Source organism: Melanerpes formicivorus, unplaced genomic scaffold, assembly GCF_026170545.1.
Source record: "Melanerpes formicivorus ecotype bairdi unplaced genomic scaffold, bMelFor1.0.p_v2 SCAF_126, whole genome shotgun sequence".
In the NCBI taxonomy this organism is placed as follows: Eukaryota; Metazoa; Chordata; class Aves; order Piciformes; family Picidae; genus Melanerpes; species Melanerpes formicivorus.
Genome location: NW_027142478.1, coordinates 917,822 through 935,653, shown reverse-complemented (window position 1 = coordinate 935,653; position 17,832 = coordinate 917,822). Strand labels below are relative to the sequence as shown.

The 17,832-nt window shown below is 53.3% G+C and overlaps 2 protein-coding genes across 2 annotated transcripts in view; both read left to right on the top strand.

Moving 5' to 3' along the window:
- LOC137456464 (zinc finger protein 850-like) overlaps positions 1-17,832 on the top strand; it is a 262,080-nt gene that overhangs the window by 54,011 nt on the left and 190,237 nt on the right. The gene's annotated exons all lie outside the window — the stretch shown is intronic.
- Positions 6,713-7,480, top strand: LOC137456498 (olfactory receptor 14J1-like; the record flags this gene model as incomplete). Its single annotated transcript, XM_068167963.1, has 1 exon — positions 6,713-7,480. A coding segment is annotated over one exon (768 nt), but the record flags the coding sequence as incomplete, so codon positions are not given.

Genomic DNA, 17,832 nt, shown 5'->3' with positions numbered 1-17,832 from the left:
AGGGATCCTGAACTCAAATCTATTTCTATGGCTGTGCCTGGAGAGCAGCACCCAGTACACAGACACAGGGATAGAGCTGGCTGCCTCCAGTGGAACACAGAGCCCCCAAACATGGTGACAGCAAAGGTGTCTGTCCAAAGATACAGAGAGGTGGAGAGGTTGCTGGCAGAGAGGCTGCCCTGGAGTTCAGTTTCCTTCTGCTGCAGCTCAGGGCAAACACTCACAAAGCTTCAACATTCTCAGAGGATGAGAACTGAGCCTGGAGAAGTCTGACTTGGTGCAGGCCCTTGGTGCAGGTTGTGCCTGAGAGATGTCTGAGTGGGGGAGATGCTGGACACAGCTGCTGTGACCCAGGAGAGCTCCAAGGCTCTGGCTTTAGGGTCACTGTTTTTAGAGGGGGAGATCATTGACTTTCATCAGGTGTTTCTCTGATCTGGAGAACCTTGGATGCTGAATCTTCCTGGGACTTGTTGCCACTTGCACAGAGCCTGAAGTTTTTGGCTTTCAGAGTTTTCTATCAGCTCGCTGTTGGCTGTGATCCAAGCACAGATGCACTGAGCTGGCAGGAGGTGACCAACCTCCAAGCCATAGGGAGAGAATAGCAAGGCTGGGAGAGCCCTGGTCAGGGCTGAGCCATTCCTTGCAGGTCAGTCCTCTCTTCTGAACCCTTTACTGCTATCTGCCTGGGGTCATATCCTTCTCTTCTCTCCATCAGCCCTGTTCCTTTGTGCTCGGGAGGAGCAAAGTTTGCAGATCTGCTCCTTGGAACAAGCCTGAAGGTAAAATAACCCAACTTTGGCACAGCAGCAAGATCCCAGGCTCCAGCTGACCCCTGAGCATCTCTCAACCCTCTCCAGACCCTCCTCCCAAACCACACTTCACCATTTGTGGATCTATGAGGGTCATTGGCTTTGATGGGATTTTAGGTGTTTGAATTGAATCTAGCCAGGGAGATTAAAGGGAACACTAAGAACTTTTATAGGTATATTAATGGGAAGAAGACGACTAGGGAAGGTGTGGGCCCCCTCAGAAAGGAAACTGGTGACATGGTCACAAGTGATGAGGAAAAGGCTGAGGTACTTAATAACTTCTTTACCTCAGTCTTCACTGCAAGGGCCTCTAGCCACACTCCTGATGTTATGGAAGTCAAAGCCAGGGACGGGGAGGAAGAACTGCCCATTGTAAGTGCAGATCAGGTTCGTGATCATCTGAAGAACCTGAAAGTGTTCAAGTCCATGGGACCCGACGGGTTACACCCACGGGTGCTGAGAGAACTGGCAGATGAGGTTGCTAAACCCCTCTCTATTATATTTCAAAAGTCCTGGCAGTCTGGTGAAGTCCCCACAGACTGGAAAAGGGGAAACATTGCCCCCATCTTCAAAAAGGGCAAGAAGGAGGAACCAGGGAACTACAGGCCAGTCAGTCTCACCTCTGTGCCTGGAAAGATCATGGAACAGATCCTCCTGGAGTCACTACTCGCTCAAAAGAATAGTGAAGAGGTGATTTGGAACAGTCAGCATGGCTTTGCCAAGGGCAAATCCTGCCTGACCAACCTGGTGGCCTTCTATGAGCAGGTGACAAAATTAATAGATGAGGGGCGAGCAACTGATGTCGTTTACCTGGACCTGAGCAAAGCCTTTGACACTGTCCCACACCACATCCTGGTCTCCAAACTGGTGACACATGGATTTGATGGGTGGACCACTAGATGGATAAGGAACTGGCTTGATGGTCGCACCCAAAGAGTGGCTGTCAATGGCTCCATGTCCCAGTGGAGGCCAGTGACAAGTGGAGTCCCTCAGGGATCAGTCCTGGGACCTGTCTTATTCAACATCTTTGTGGGTGCCATGGACAGTGGCATTGAGTGCACCCTCAGCAAGTTTGCTGATGACACCAAGCTGTGTGGTGCAGCAGACACGCTGGAGGGAAGGGAGGCCATCCAGAGGGACCTTGACAGGCTGGAGAGGTGGGCACAGGCCAACCTCATGAAGTTCAATAAGAGCAAGTGCAGGGTCCTGCATCTGGGTCGAGGCAATCCCAGGCACAAATCCAGGCTGGGCAGTGACTGGCTGGAGGATAGCCCTGAGGAGAGAGACTTGGGGGTGCTGGTGGACAAAAAGCTCAACATGAGCTCTCAGTGTGCACTTGCAGCCCGCAAAGCCAATCAGATCCTGGGCTGCATCAGGAGAAGTGTGGCTAGCAGGTCGAGGGAGGTGATCCTCCCCCTCTACTCAGCCCTGGTGAGACCCCACCTGGAGTACTGTGTCCAGTTCTGGAGCCCCTATTACAAGAGGGATGTGGAGGTGCTGGAACATGTCCAGAGAAGGGCCACGAGGATGATCAGAGGGCTGGAGCACCTCTCCTATGAGGACAGACTGAAGGAGTTGGGGCTGTTCAGTCTGCAGAAGAGAAGGCTCCGAGGTGACCTAATTGTCGCCTTCCAGTATCTGAAGGGGGCCTACAGGAAGGCTGGGGAAGGACTTCTCAGGATCTCAGGTAGTGATAGGACTAGGGGGAATGGAATGAAGCTGGAGGTGGGGAGATTCAGGCTGGATGTGAGGAGGAAGTTCTTCCCCATGAGAGTGGTGAAGCCCTGGAATGGGTTGTCCAGGGAGGTGGTTGGGGCCCTGTCCCTGGGGGTGTTTAAGAGCAGGCTGGATGAGGCTCTGTCCAGCCTGATCTAGTGTGGGGTGTCCCTGCCCATGTCAGGGGGGTTGGAACTAGATGATCCTTGTGGTCCCTTCCAACCCTGAATGAAACTATGAAACTATGAAACTATGAAACTATGAAACTATGAAACACAGAATCACCCAGGTTGGAAAAGACCTCAGAGGTCATCAAGTCCAACCTGCCACCCAACACCCTCTGACACCTAATCCATGGCTCCAAGTGCCATATCCAATCTTTTTTTGAACACCTCCATGGATGGTGACTCCACCACCTCCCTGGGCAGCACATTCCAGTGGCCAATTCCTCTTTCTAGGAAGAAATTTCTCCTCACCTCGAGCTTAAACTTTCCCTGGTGTAGCCAATTATTAAATATCAATAACAACCATAACAGGACTCCCTCCCAGGACAGGTTTGGGCCCTCCTACCACTCATCTGTGTCTCCTCCCACTACAACCTACCCACTCCTTGACAGACTGGGCCCCATCCCGGTATAAACTGTCTGCCTGTTCTTTGGAGCCGGAGTTTCTAGTGTGTCCCATCCCCAGTCAGAAAGGCACCACAGGGTCTGGCAGGAACCATTCCAAATGCCCTGGGATGGAACAAACCCCACACACAGGGAAGGACAACTGCAGCTGGGCTGGGCAGGAGGAGTGGGGCCACCCAGACACAGAAGTTGTCCTCCCCCCAAACTCAGCACTGCTGTGGCTACATCTGGATGCTTGGTGTCTAGGTGCGAGGTTCTGCAGTCTGATGGAGAAGGGAGGAACTGCAGAGACTGCAGAGGAGATCTGCCAGGATGGGACTTCACATCTCTCTGGAGAGGCTGAGGGGCCTGGGCTGCTTCAGCCTGCTGAATGGAGGCTCAGGGCACTGCCAGAGCAGTGTGCACATGGCTGAAGGGTGGTTTCAGAGAGGATGGGGCTCTTTTGGGGTGTGGGAAGAGACCAAAACCTTCACAAAGTGCAGCTTGGAAGGTTCAGAGTGGAGATGAGGCCAAAGAAATGTCTCTCAAAGGGTGGAGCAGCTATGCATGAGGCCATCCAGAGGTGTCAGGAAATAGCGAAGAGATATGAGACAGCTCAGGGAAGGGATGGAAATGGCAGGGGGAGAGCTGGGAGGGGAAGAAAGATTGGTGTCAGCAGAGTGAAGGGAAAGAGCTGCAGGCATGGGACAGTGTAGGAGAGGCTGCAGTGTGGATGGCCAAGGGCTCTGGCAAGGCTGAGAGGCACAACAGGACCAAGGCCTTTGTGCCCTTGTCTCTGGCACTTACCTCTGCCACCAAGGCCTGTGAGGAGAAACTTGGCTTTGAGGCTTTGAGGTTCTTCCATTGCAAGGGCAGTGGTCAGGGCTTGGCCTTTCTGCTTCCTAGACCAAAGGCAAGTTTTTCTCCCCTGTACTTTGCCTTTGTCTCCCTGCAATCCTGGCCTCTAACAAGCTGCTCTAACGAGTCCCTGGGGAGCCTTTGTCAGTAACAAGCCTCAGTGAGGCCAATCAGTGCTTCAAGGTACTTTGGAGTTTTCTTCTACCTTGGACTTCTTGAGAGGCTTCTTGGCAGCAGCTTGGCAGAGTCTCCTGGCAGTACCTAAGAATGATGTAATCTGCCCCAAATACTCCATGGGACTCATTAAATACTGCTGAACCTCTAATTATTGCCAAGGTTTCAGCAGCTAATTATCATAGTATCATAAGATCTGCCTTGCCAGGGGCTTGGGGTCAGGGCTTGGCCCTTTGGATCAATGAAACCCCTCCAGATTTCCTCAGCAGCAGAGCCACCTTGAGCTGCTTGTCCTGACCTGTCAGCACTGCCTCAGTTCTCTGCTCTCACCACAGCCTGGAGATGCTTCAGTGCCTCCTGTGATGCTTCCCTTGCATCCACTCTCTCCTGCTCTAACCAGACCCTGGGGACCCTTTCCCAGTATGCTTCACTGGGACCCATTAAGAGTAGAAGAAACTTCAGAGTTTGAATCTGACTTTGACTTCTGGAGAGGTTTCATCATCTTCTCAGTCTCTGAGGTTCATGGACTCAGCACCAAAGCCACCAGAGGGCTTCTATAAATGCCTTGGGCTGGTTCTGTTGTGCTGAGCCAGGCCAGGCTCCTGGGCTGGAAGGTGCTGCTGGCGAGGAGGCAGCACTACAGAGAGACAGCTCTGGCCAGGAGCAGCTCCTCTGCACAGCACAGCAGGACTGAAGACACTGCCAGAGGGTCTCAGGGAGATGAAGAAGGCAGAGAGAGCTTCGAGGTGGCCAGAACTGAGAGGGTGACTGAGAGCTCACTGGAGAAGTCACTGCACTCTGACACAGTGAGGCTGTGGGTGCAGGGCGGTTCAGGTGCAGTTCTGGGAGGCATCTCCTAAAGCTGGCAGAGCCGCAGCTGATGCTTGCTGTGGGGAGAAGGTGTGGGTGGCAGGAGCCACCCCTGGCAGTGCAGAGCAGGGCAGGGTGGGGCAGAGTCCTTCTGCTCTGGAGAGGCTGCTGTGTGGGTCAGGGATTCTCACAGCTGCAGCTCAGCACCAGGGAACTTCCAAAGGGATGTTTCAAGGACATGGTCCAAGCAGGAGCTCCTCTAAAGAGAGAAGAGTTCCTGAGTCTGTGTTTGCAGTTTCCTATTCTGAGGACAAGGGAAAGTGGGGAGTGAAAGAAAGGAAGCAAAGGACCATTCAAGTTGAAACAAGTCCTTGAAACTGGGGAGGTGTATCTTGGAGTGGTCAGGAGGTCTGCTGGGAGACTCCTAAAGAGCCTTCAGCCTCTGCCTGTGGACAGCACCAGCAGCACCCTCTCTGGACTCATCAGGATGCCTCTGGCCAGTGCCCTGCAAACAGGCAGGTTTCTGTAGGTGAGTGCAGAGGGGCTGGGCTGGGCTCTGTGAGCAGGGCAAATCCATCACCCAGCACACTCCTGCCAGGGTGAGAACCTCCAGGCAGCAGGGATCTGATCAGGGAAGGAAACTGAACCCAGCAATGTTGTGGGAGGGAGCATTCAGACATCTCCATCTGGTCCCCTCCAGGCCAGACCCTTCCTCTGAGCAAGGCCCTTGGCCTCCTCTTCCCCCCAGAAAAGCCTCTGGCCTCAGGGTCATGGGCTTCAAGGTGTGAAGCACCTCCTCTGCAGCCAGAGCTCCAGCAGAGGCAGAGCTGCCACAGGAGAGGGAATGCCATTGGGTGTTGCAATGAGCCCTGAGTGTGCTGGGCTGCAAGTGTGGTGCTGAGACCTTGAGAGAGGCTGAGACACTGAGTGGTCTGTGGGGGATCCCTCTGCTCTCAGCAGGGTCTGGTGGCTTTTCAGGGGCACATGGGAGTGTGATCACCTCCAGCTCAGCAGGGCACAAGCCCAGAGAAGTGGGGAAGTAGCAGCAGAGCCAGAGCAGCTCCCCTCACTCTGCTCTGAGCCACAGGCAGCCTCTTGCCTTGCAGGCTTCTGCTCTCTGTTCCCCCTGAGGGCAGCAGAAATGCTGTGTATGAGAAACTGTGACAGCCATGAACACTCTGGGGGTGAGATGTGGGCAGCTGGAGTAAAAAAGCCTAAAACATTCAGGAACTGCCTTTTTCTACCCTCTCACCTTAGCACTGGGAGATGCTGAGAAGCCTTTCTGCTTTGGAACTCCTTCCTCTGAAAGTGGACACCAGACCTTGCTGCTGCCTCCACCACTCCCCTGCTGCAGAGCAGGACTGACTCAGCAGCAGTAAGCAGGAAGAGTCTCTGCTCTTCCCTGCATGCTCAGCCAGCACAAAAGAGTCCAGCAACAGAGCTGGAGGGAGGTCTCCTCAAAGAGAAAACTTCAGTCTCTGTATCAGGGGCTGAGAAATGGCTTTGGTTGTGCTCCATTGACTTGTGACTGCCTTTGCCTTTTGGCTACTGCACTGTGCACAAGGGGCACAAATGTCCAACAGCAGCTCCATCACCCACTTCCTCCTCCTGCCATTCTCAGGCACAAGGCAGCTGCAGCTCCTGCACTTCTGGCTCTTCCTGGCCATCTACCTGGCTGCCCTGCTGGGCAATGGCCTCATCATCACCACCATAGCCTGGGACCACCACCTCCACACCCCCATGTACTTCTTCCTCCTCAACCTCGCTGTGCTTGACCTGGGTGCCATCTCCACCACTGTGCCCAAATCTATGGCAAATTCTCTGAGGGACACCAGGGACATCTCCTATGCAGGATGTGTTCTCCAGGTTTTCTTTTTAGTATTCTTAATGTCAACAGAGTATTTTCTCCTCACCACCATGTCCTACGATCGCTACGTTGCCATCTGCAGACCCCTGCACTATGAGACACTCCTGGGCAGCAGAGTTTGTCTCCACCTGGCAGCAGCTGCCTGGGGCTGTGTCTTTCTCTATGCTCTGCTGCACACAGCCAATACATTTTCCCTGCCCCTCTGCCAGGGCAATGCTGTGGAGCAGTACTTCTGTGAAATCCCCCAGATCCTCAAGCTCTCCTGCTCCACATTCTACCTCAGGGAACTTTGGCTTATTGTTCTCAGTACCTGTTTATACTGTGTCTGTTTTGTGTTCATTGTGGTGTCCTATGTGCAGATCTTCAGGGCAGTGCTGAGGATCCCCTCTCAGCAGGGACGCCACAAAGCCTTTGCCACCTGCCTCCCTCACCTGGCTGTGGTCTCCCTGTTTCTCAGCACTGCCTGCTTTGCCTACCTGAGACCCTCCTCCATCTCCTCCCCATCCCTGAACCTGGTGGTTTCTGTTCTGTACTCAGTGGTGCCTCCAGCAGTGAACCCTCTCATCTACAGCCTGAGGAACCAGGAGCTGAAAGCTTCCCTGAGCAAATGGATCACTGGATGCTTTCAGAAGCAATAAACTCTTTGTCTTCCCCAGCAGAGCAGTTCTGATGTCACTCAGTGCAGGTCCAGCCTGGATGCTTCAGTTGTGGCTGCTGCTGGTGCTGTTCCCCTTGTGAGAATGTTGTTCCCACACAAATGTCTTTCTTCAGACCATTTCTGGTTCAGTGTTGTCCTGCCTGGTGTGACCCAGAGGCTGCAGACATCAGGAGCTGTGCTCCCTGTGTGTTCAACACAATAAAGGACCCTGCAGAGAGTTGTTTCTTGGAGTTCCTTCCTCCAAGGCTTCTGTGGAGTTGCAGGGCAGTGCCTGTGTGCAGAGGTGGAGGAGCAGAGTCCCAGAACAGCAGCAGTGCCAGGGAGCCCCAGAGCTTGGGCTGTCCTCAGCTGCTCTTTCTTCCCTTCCAGCCTCTCCTGCTGAGCCTCTGTGCTGGGGCAAGGCCTGAGTGCTCTGGCAGCTTGGGCACTGTGCTGCTGCTGTGTGGCAGTGCTGGGACTGCAGGCAGGGAGAGTCCAGGGCTGCTTGTGGGAGAGAGCTGTCCTCCAGAGCAGCACTGCCATCAGAACAGGAGGTCTCCTCATGCCTTCATACCCCAACCCCCTCCCATTACAGACTGCATCTACTCAGAGTCCAAACTGGATACCCTGACCCCCTTCCAGTATAGACTTAGCCCAAATATTAGTCCTTTATCCCCTCCCAGTACAGATGTGGTCTCATCCCTGTAAAAGCTACCTCATATTGTCTTCTTCCTCTATAGTCTTGTCCCATCCCAGCACATAATGTATCCCCTGGCTCCCTTCCCAGTACTGAATGTATCCATCTCAGTACAAACTGCACACCCTCATGCCCTCCCAGTACAGTCTGGGCCCTGCCCCCAGTCCAAACAGGATCCCTTTAATCCATCCAAATACACATTAGGCCTTGCCCCAATAAAAACTGCATCCTCTGGTTGCCTCCCAGTACAGCCTGAACCCCTCACACTCTAATCAGTCCCCACCAACCCTGCTCCTCCCCTGAAACCAGTCCTGTGCTCTAGCCCACAGGCAGTGAACTCATCCCTCAACTCACCCCTCCCACCTCAGCCTCTCCCACACCTACCCCTGACCCTGACTTTGTAATCATTGTTCACCCTGGTCCAGGCCATTACCTTTGGCATTGAGGCTTTGCCCTTTACCCCAACCCTCAACAGATCCCCAGCCCAAACTGTGCAACTCAGAGCTAGTTCTCCCCTCAGCCCTAAGTAGCACCCTCAGCAGGACACCAAAGCCTCTCCTCAGCCTTGGCCTGAGCCACAGACTTGAAGGACAGATCTGAGCCCTCAGCCCCAATCTTGACACCTCAGCCCCAGTCCTCCATCCTCTGCTCTGTCTCCTCACCTGCATCCCCTCCCACACTTAAGGGATTCTGCTTGGCCCCGGGCACAGGGCAGGGGTTGGGAGCACCCAAAGCAGCCTCATGGCCTTGGAAGAAGAGCAGGAGGTGGCCTGTGCCTGAGCAGCTCACAAACACCAGGAGCAGATGGGTGGCAATGCTGTGGGCAGCTCAGCTGTGCCTCAGGATCTCCTGCACAGCAGCAGGCACAAGGCTGGGCAGGGGCTGGGAGGTCACTGCTGGCTCAGCAGCTGATAGGGCAGCAGCAGAAAGAGGGCAGCAAAGGGACTGGGAGGTCAATTCTTGCTGCAGCAGCTGAGAGGGCAGCCCTTGACTCCTGTCTGGCCTCTGGATTTTTGGCCTCCCAGCTGCCAGAGTTCCCAGCAGGCAGCAGAAGACATGTGGTGGGCAAGGGACTTGTGTGACTCCCTGTCTCTAAGCACCTGGTGGCCCCTGCAGGAAGAGCCTTGGAGCTGGGTTGTCACCTCCCTGCCATATGATGGGCTGAGGGGACAACAGCAAGGACAGGGCTTGTCTGTGGCTGCTGGAGAAGCTGAAAGGCAGCAGCAGGGAGCTGCCTTGGAAGGCTCTGGAGAGGTTTCTTGTGGCTACTCAGCTGCCAGGCCACAAGCAGGCTGAGGCCTTGGGGCAGCATTGGGACCTCAGGGATGGCTGAGAAGCTCCTAGGGCAGGAGGAGCCACATGGCCATGAGGTGAGTGTGAGGTCACTGCAAACTCCAATCCCTTTGTGTCATTGGCCAGCAGCAAGCCCAGGGCTGGGCTGGGGACTGTGCCATCCCTTGTGCCTGCCAAGCAGAAAGGCAGCAGCAGGGAGGTGCCTTGGCTGTTGCTTTGCAGCTGGAGGTTCTGCTCTGTGCCCAGGCAGAGAGGACTCTGGCAGGGACCATTTCCAATGGCCAGGGATGGAGCACATTCTGAGGAGAGTGAAGAAGGCCAAGTGCAGCTGGGCTGTGGTAGGAGGAGTGTGGCCACCCAGACACAGAGGTTGTCCTCCCCTGAACTCAGCACTGCTGTGACCACATCTGCAATATTGGTGTCTGGCTGGGGAGTTCCTTAGTCTGGACGAATAGAGAGGTACTGCAGAAGCTCTATAGGAGGTCTGCCTGGATGGAGTTTGGAGTCTCCATATAGAACCTGAAGCTGCTGAGCTTCTTTAGCCTGGTGAAGTAAAGGCTCAGGGTTGATGTGCACCTGCTTGAAGGGGGGTGTCAGGTGATGGAGCTTTTCTTGCTTGTGGACACAGAAGGAAGCCTTCACAAAGTGCAACTTAAAGGCTCAGACTGGAGGCCAGGAGAAAGAAATGACACTCAAAGTGCAGAGCTGTGGTGCAAGAGATGACCCAGAAAGAGTCTGGACAGCCCATGTCTGCCTTTGTCTGTCAAGGAACAGGAAGGAAGAGTGGAGAGCCCTGAGTGAAGGTGTGGAAATGTCAGGGGGAGGGCTGGCTGGGGAAGACAGATGGATGTCAACAGCCTGAAGGGAAAGAGCTGCAGGCATGGAACAGTGTAGCACAGCCTGCAGGAGGGATGGCCAAGGGCTCTGGCAGGGCTGAAAGGCTCAACAGGGACAAGGTCTTGATCCTCTTCCTTCTGGCAGCAGCTTCTGCCACCATGGCTGCTGAGATGAAGTTTTACTTGGAGGCTCTCAGGATCTGCCTTTCCATGGCCTGAGGGTCAGAGCTTGGCCTTTCTCTTTCCTAAACCAAGGCCAGGGTTTGTTCAGCTGCACTTTGCCTTTGTCTGCCTTCAATCATAGCCTCCACTGAGCCTCTGTGACAACCCCTGGGAGGCTTTGTTGCTAATGGCCCTCAGTGAGCCCAATTAATACTTGAAGGAATTTTTGTTATGCTTCTGACTTCTTGAGCAGATTCCTTCAGTCTCCTCTCAGTGTGTGAGGCTCAGGCAATGATCCCCAAGTGCCCTAAGAGCTATTTGTGTCTTTGCAGTTTTCTTCAGGATTTCAAAGTGCTCCTCACAAAGCTCCTTTATTATTTCTTTTTTTCAGCCACCAAATGACAGAGTGGATAAGGACAAGGCTGACCCTGACTGACTGCAAGGGATCCTGAATTCAAATCTATTTCTGTGGCTGTGCCTGGATGCAACCACAAAGCTCACAGACACAGGGACAGAGTTGGCTGGGTCCAGTGCAAGATAGAAACCTTGACCCTGGTGACAGCAAAGATGTCTGTCCAAAGACACAGAGTGGTGGAGAGGTGGCTGACAGAGAGGCTGCCCTGGAGTTCAGTTTCCTTCTGCTGGAGCTCAGGGCAAACACTCACAAAGCTTCAACATTCTCAGAGGATGAGACCTGAGCCTGGAGAAGTCTGACTTGGTGCTGGCCTTGGTGCAGGTTATGCCTGAGAGATGTCTGACTGGGAGAGATGCTGGACACAGCTGCTGTGGTCCAGGAGAGCTCCAAGGCTCTGGCTTTAGCGTCACTGATTCTAGAGGGGGAGATCATTGACTTCCATCAGGTGTTTCTCTGAGCTGGAGAACCTTGGATGCTGAATCATCCTGGGATCTTTTGCCACTTGCACAGACCCTGAAGCTTTTGACTTTCAGAGTTTTCTATCAGCTCCCTGTTGGCTGTGATCCAAGCACAGATGCACTGAGCTGGCAGGAGGTGACCAACCTCCAAGCCACAGGGACAGCAGTGCAAGGCTGGGAGAGCAAGGGTGCAGCACACCAAGGACACCTCTCAGTGCTCTATTTCTGTCTTTCCTGATCCATACCTGGCTTACCCTGGCTAGTGGGGAGGGGTAATCACATCAGGTCTTGAGTAGGTCTCCAGTGACAGGGGGACTGTGCCACCACAATCTGCTTCTTGACTTGAGTGTATTTCTCTCAGCCAGAGAGTGGCTGTGTGGTTGCCTCTTGTCTCTGTGCCTCTCAACAGAGAATGTCATCATCCAATCAGAATGGGAAGGAAATTTGATGGTTCCTTAGCCTCCAAAGTCTTCTTCAATGCCATTCAGTGACACAAAGCACACAGGAAACACTGATGATGGGAAATGTCTGCAGCAGTGTGACTTGCTTGGCCATCCTCCTAACTAACTACAAACCAATGTGGAACAGCAAGCAGAGAGCAGAGCAGGCAGGAAAACCACAGTGGCTGTGACACCAGGGGCAGTGTCCCAGCTGCTGCTGGACACCATCCAAACAGGACTTCCCACCAGCAGTGCTCTCCACTCCTCTTGATTACTTTTAGCACTCAATGGATTTGTTCAGTGTCATGGTGGACTCTGGGCAGAGTCTTTTGTCCTGCTTCTCCTGATTGTTGTAGCAGGCTGATGAAATCAGGGTGCTGGAGGAGTTGTTGGATTGCAGTGAAATTCTTTCCAATGGGTGCAGGTTGTAGTTAACCATACAACATGTTAGCAAAGACACATCCTGGTGAGGAGTTATCAGCCCACAGAATTTCCAATCACAGCCAATGATTACAGAGACATCACACAGACAGAAACTGAACTGATTGCTGCGGTGGTGTTCCAGAACTGTGACAAATATTGTGGTGCAGGCCCAGCTGGTTCCAGCACCATGAGCTGAGATACAAACTAACACAGCAGTTGAGAGCAGGACCAGGGCTGCAAGGAGAGCCAAGGGGCCCAGACCTGCAGAGCCTGTGGCTCCCTCTTCAGGCATAGGTGAACGTTACAATTCCCCTTTCTCACAGCCTATCCCCACTCAGCTCCCTGTTGCATCTTGATTTGAACAGGGGCTCTTCTCCCCACTTGCCTTTCCCATCTGCTTCAAGGATGCAGCACTTGGTTCTTTTTCACTCCCATCCTTTCTCACATGGTTTGGTTGCACCTCCAGGGCCTCACACAGACATGAAGGCCATCTCAACATTTCATTACCACTCCCTTTTTGTCTTCCCACTGATTGGTTCTATTGCAAACTAAGTCATTGATCAACATGGATCTACAGGCTGCAGCCCAGGCTCTGGTTGTCTCTCTGGGCTGCAAGTGCTCACTGTTGGCTCCTGTTGAGCTTCTCATCCACCAGCTCCCCCAAGGCCTTTTCTTCATGGCTGCTCTCAAGCCAGTCCCTGCCCAGCCTATATCAGGATCCATGTACATGGTCTCTGTGCACAGTGTCCTGTGGGGTTTATGGGGACTGTTTTTAGGACTGTCCATGGAATCCGAAATACAAAACCTATTTATGGGTTTGGTCCTGGTGAAGTTACACCAGCAACCTGAATTTGGTTGGGCTGTTGTGTTACAATCTTTGTGCTCTGGGTTGGTAAAATGGGTGTAGAAGATTCTCATTTCATTTGGTTCCTGGTGAGTAGATCCATTGACTACCTGCATCCAGTCTGCATTTTCTCCTCTGCCATGGATTGCAGTTGAGCCACCTGAGGAGAGCTGTCCCAGCCCCAGGCAGGTTTGCTGTCCTTCCATTTCCATGGAAAACAAGAGAGAGCTTAGCCTGCCTTGTTCTGTGGTGTTTCAGCACTTCCTGTGGACCTCAGCAGCATCTGGTCCCCAGGAGCTTGTGCTTGGGCCATGGTGAGTGTCCTTACTGCAAGGAGGAGGAAGGGAGGAGTGGGTAAGTGGTGTACATTGTGGACAGAGTTGCCACTGGTGTCTCCCCAACTGATCCATGCAGTGAGGACAGAGTCTGCTCTCAGCATTGGCTTGGTCACAGATCAAAACCACAGCACCAGAAGAGCTGCTGTGAAGAAAATTAACTTCATCAAGGCTGAAACTAGGATGATCTCCTCCTCACTCCATACCCTTACGTGGTCAAGGCATATTATGCCCAGAATTATGCCCAGATATTGAAACCTGTCCCAGCACGTGGACAAGTTCCCCCTCCTTTCATGAGGGACACAATGTCTGAGGTGGCACAGACCCCTGCACACACCCATGGCATGGGATGCTGGTGCTGATGCCAAGCATGGCATAATTCCAGCTTCACACCTCCCATAGGCTGCAGCTGGATGTTTACGAGAGTGCCCATTGGCCACATCCAGCCTCCAGAAACCTATCAGTATTACCCCAGCTTGTAAATACGTTGCCCTCTTTCACTTTGGTCTCTCTCCTTGCTCGAGACTGAGCTCATGCCATAGCCTCTGCCATTGAGCTCATTGCTATTAAGTCTTTTTCCTATATGCAAGCAAACTAGTGACAAGGAGAAGCCAGCAGCCGGGCAGGCCTGTTGAGCCTTAGCCCTGAGAGTATCTCCTGAGGAAAGACCTTCACTGAGCCTGAGAAACTACTGCATTGCATTGCCAGTCTCACCAGTTGGAAGAGACTGCTGTGCCTTCAAGAGGACTGGATCCCCGAGGGTAAGATCTGCCCAGCTGCCAGGGAAGGGACTTAGCCGAGTCCAGCAGTGCAAACGTCTGCCTCAGCCTGAAGCAGCAGACTGACAAGAGGCACAACCCTGTGTGTGTCAGCTCAGAGAGCAGGAGCAGTGTCAGCCTCATGACTGTGTAACCCTGCCATCACAGGATAGGAGTTGCTACTTCTGCCACTCTGTGCCCTGTGAACCCCAGGGGAATCCAGAGCACCATTCATGCCCTGTGCCCCAAAGCCAGGACTGCTCTGATAAGGGTCCTGCTGCTCCTTCGAGCCAAGCAAAGGGGAAGCTGCTGCTTCATGCACCTGTGCCTCTTCCCCAGGGCCATCCATGCCAGCCCTGAAGCCCCTTGCCACCAGGCTGACCCCTGCTGGGTCCAGCCCCACCTGCTACCATGCCAGATCAGAAACCTCTGAGCCTATCTATTGGGAACCATGGCCCTGCCCTGCTGTGCAGGATGACTTTGTGAGGCCCGACCCCATCCCGGGACCTGCCCTACCGGCCCTACAGGACCACTCCCTGCCATCCAGAGGGAGCCACCCGAGTCCTGCTAAGGGAACCTGCTTAACAGCTAGCCTAAGGTCCATTCCCTCTCTGCTGCCATGGAAGGGAGAAGGTTGCCACCCACTGTCACTGGCTGGACCAGCCAGGAGTCAGCAGTCTGCCAGAGCCTAACCTTGCTACAAAGGACACAGAGTACCTTCCACCTGCTTTGTACTCACTAACAGTTCAAAGCACCCGAGTCTAGCAGGATAATCTTTGTAGTCCAGTCCTCTGATACACAGTGTAATACCTCTGTATATACTTAGCAGTTGCCAGAGTCGAGTCTCCATCTGGTGGACAAGCAGTGGAATTGCAGCCTACGTTATCGTAATAGAAGTTAACTCTGTAAATATCCTGATTGAGTCCAAATTATAAATACTAAACCACTTATGGGATGTATTTCACAATGTTCACTAGATTATCTAGATAAAATGGTGATTCATTGCTTATTAATAATTTTAGTAATTAATACAATTACTATTACTATAATTCATATTTCATATTCATAAACTAATAACCTCTTCCTCATAGGCAGAAAAAAACTCATAGTCCTTTCCAGCTGTGTTCCTGCTGTTGGCCAATCCCCTCCCCAGGCAGAAGTGACCTCACAGCCCCTTCACACTCATTGGCTTCCTCCTGAATGATGAGCTCCTGAGACACAACTGACCACCTGATCCCACACCTAACCATCAGCCTCCTTGTGGCCAGAGCCTGAGCAGATCAAAGTTTCATCAATTCCATCTGGCAGATTTCTTACCAAGGGTATGAGTGGCAAAACCTTCCTCAGAGTTGCTGCTGGCTCTGTCCTGATGATCTGTGGAAGAGGTCCCTGCACATCATCTTGTCCAGTGACCCTGCTCAGGGCACAGTTAAGCAGAGGAGGTCCCTCAAGCCCTGTGCCCAGTTTGGCCTCATCCCCAAAGGAGCTGCAGAGGCCCTGGGTCAGAAGGTGCAGGGAGCTGATGAAGAGATTGCACAGTGCTGGCCCAAGGGCTTGCCCTGAGGGCTGCCACTGAGAAGTGGCTGCCAGGAGGACTCTGCCCTGGTGACTTTTGGGCTTGATCCACTACCCACCTTCCCACCCAACACCTCATCCATTCCTTCAGTCCTGCTGTCCCCTGTCTCGCTCTACAGAGATCATGGGAGACCATGCAAAGACCTGGCTGAGGTCCAGGGATCAAACATCTCCTTCTTGCCCCTACCCAGACAGGTTTGATGATCTCTCTCTTGTCCTTCAAGGGCCTGCAGATGGCTGCAGGAGTGTCTGACCTATCACTTTTGACCCAGCACCACAATTGTGCTGAGGGTGACCAGCCTGGACTATGCCCCAGCCTTCCTGGCCTTCCTGAAGATGCCTTTCCCAAGGAGCCAGAACCTCTCTGCTGACTCTGTGCACATTTCAGGGCACAGCCCAGGAAGGGTGATGTGAGCAGACAGCAACATTTGCAATGAGCCTGTGCAGGACACCTGAGAGGAATCTCCCTGGGGCAGTGAGGTTTGTGCTGCAGTCACACACAGAAATGACTCAGGATCACAGGATGTGAGGGGCTGGAAGGGACCTCCAAAGGAGTCCAACCCCCATGCCATACCAGGACCATAGAATCTAGTGCAAGATGCACAGGAAGGCATCCAGATGGGTCTGGAAAGTCTCCAGAGAAGTAGACACCACAATGCCCTTGGGCAGCCTGCTCCAGTGCTCTGTGACCCTCACAGTGAAGAAATTCCTCCTCATGTTGAGGTGGAACCTCCTGTGCTGGAGTTTATAGCCATTGCCCCTTGTCCCATCCCAGGGTGCAAATGAGCAGAGCCTGTCCCTGTCCCTTCCTTCCTGACCCTCAGGCCTCAGATATTTATAAACATTTATTAAAGCCCTTCTCAGTCTTCTCCTCTCCAGACCAAACAGCCCCAGGGCTCTCAGCCTCTCCTCCCCAGGCAGTGCTGCAGTCCCTTCAGCATCCCTGTAGCCCTCCCTTGGACTCTCTCCAGCAGATCCCTGTCCCTCTTGAACTGGGGAGCCCAGAACAGGATGCAATATTCCAGGTGGGGCCTCATCAGGGTAGAGTAGAGGGGAGGAGAACCTCCCTGGATGTGCTGGACACACTCCTCCTAATGCACCCCAGGACCCCATTGGCCTTCTTGGCCACCAGGGCACATTGCTGTCCCATGCAGAACTTGCTGTCCACCTACACTCCCAGGTCCTTCTCCACAGGGCTGCTCTCTAGCAGATCACCTCACAGCCTGTCCTGCTGCAGTTTATTCTTCCTTCCCAGGAGCAGGACTCTGCTCTCATCCTTGTTGAACCTCATGAGGTTCCTCTCTGCCCTGCTGTCAGTCTGTCCAAGTCTGTGAATGGTTGCACAGCCTTCAGGGGTCTCAGCCAAGCCTCCAAGTTTGGTATTGTCAGCAGACTTGCTGAGCAGACCCTGTCTGTCTGTCTGTGCCCTCATCTATGTCATTGATGAAGATGTTGAACAGGACAGGACCCAGCACTGATCCCTGAGAGACTCCACTAGTTACAGCTCTCCAGCTGGACCTGGCACCATTGACCACCACTCCTTGGTCTCTATTTTGTAACCAGTTCCTGATCCATCTCACTGTCTGCTCCTCCATCCCACACTTCCTGAGCTTACTGACAAGGACATTATGGGAGGCAGTGTCAAAAGCATTACTAAGGTCAAGGTAGATTACATCCATTGTCAGGGCTCTGCCAGGCATTGTCAACTCCTTTTGCACCTCAGGATGTTTATACAGTCTTTCCCTACCACTTACACAAGCTCTGCACTGCAGCAGGCAGAATGTCCCTGGCCTCCTGCTGCCCCTGTCAGAGGCTGGGAGGTTCCTCACACCTCCAGTGCCTTGGTACCCCAGCAACAGCTGATGGTGTTTGTGCTCACTCAGGTTCCTCTCACCCCACACACCATGTCCATGCTGGCATCTCATCTGTGCACTGCCAGCAGCCACTGCTGACCTCCTGAGCCTGTGACCTGCAACTGGGGGACAAAAAACTTCGCAAGCTGTGGTGAGAGACCAGTGGTGGAAATGGTGGTGGTGAGAGGCTAGAGCAGGATGATTACCCTGGGACAGCTTCCCCAGGCTGTGCAGTGAACAGAGACACAGATCAGAGCCTGCTCT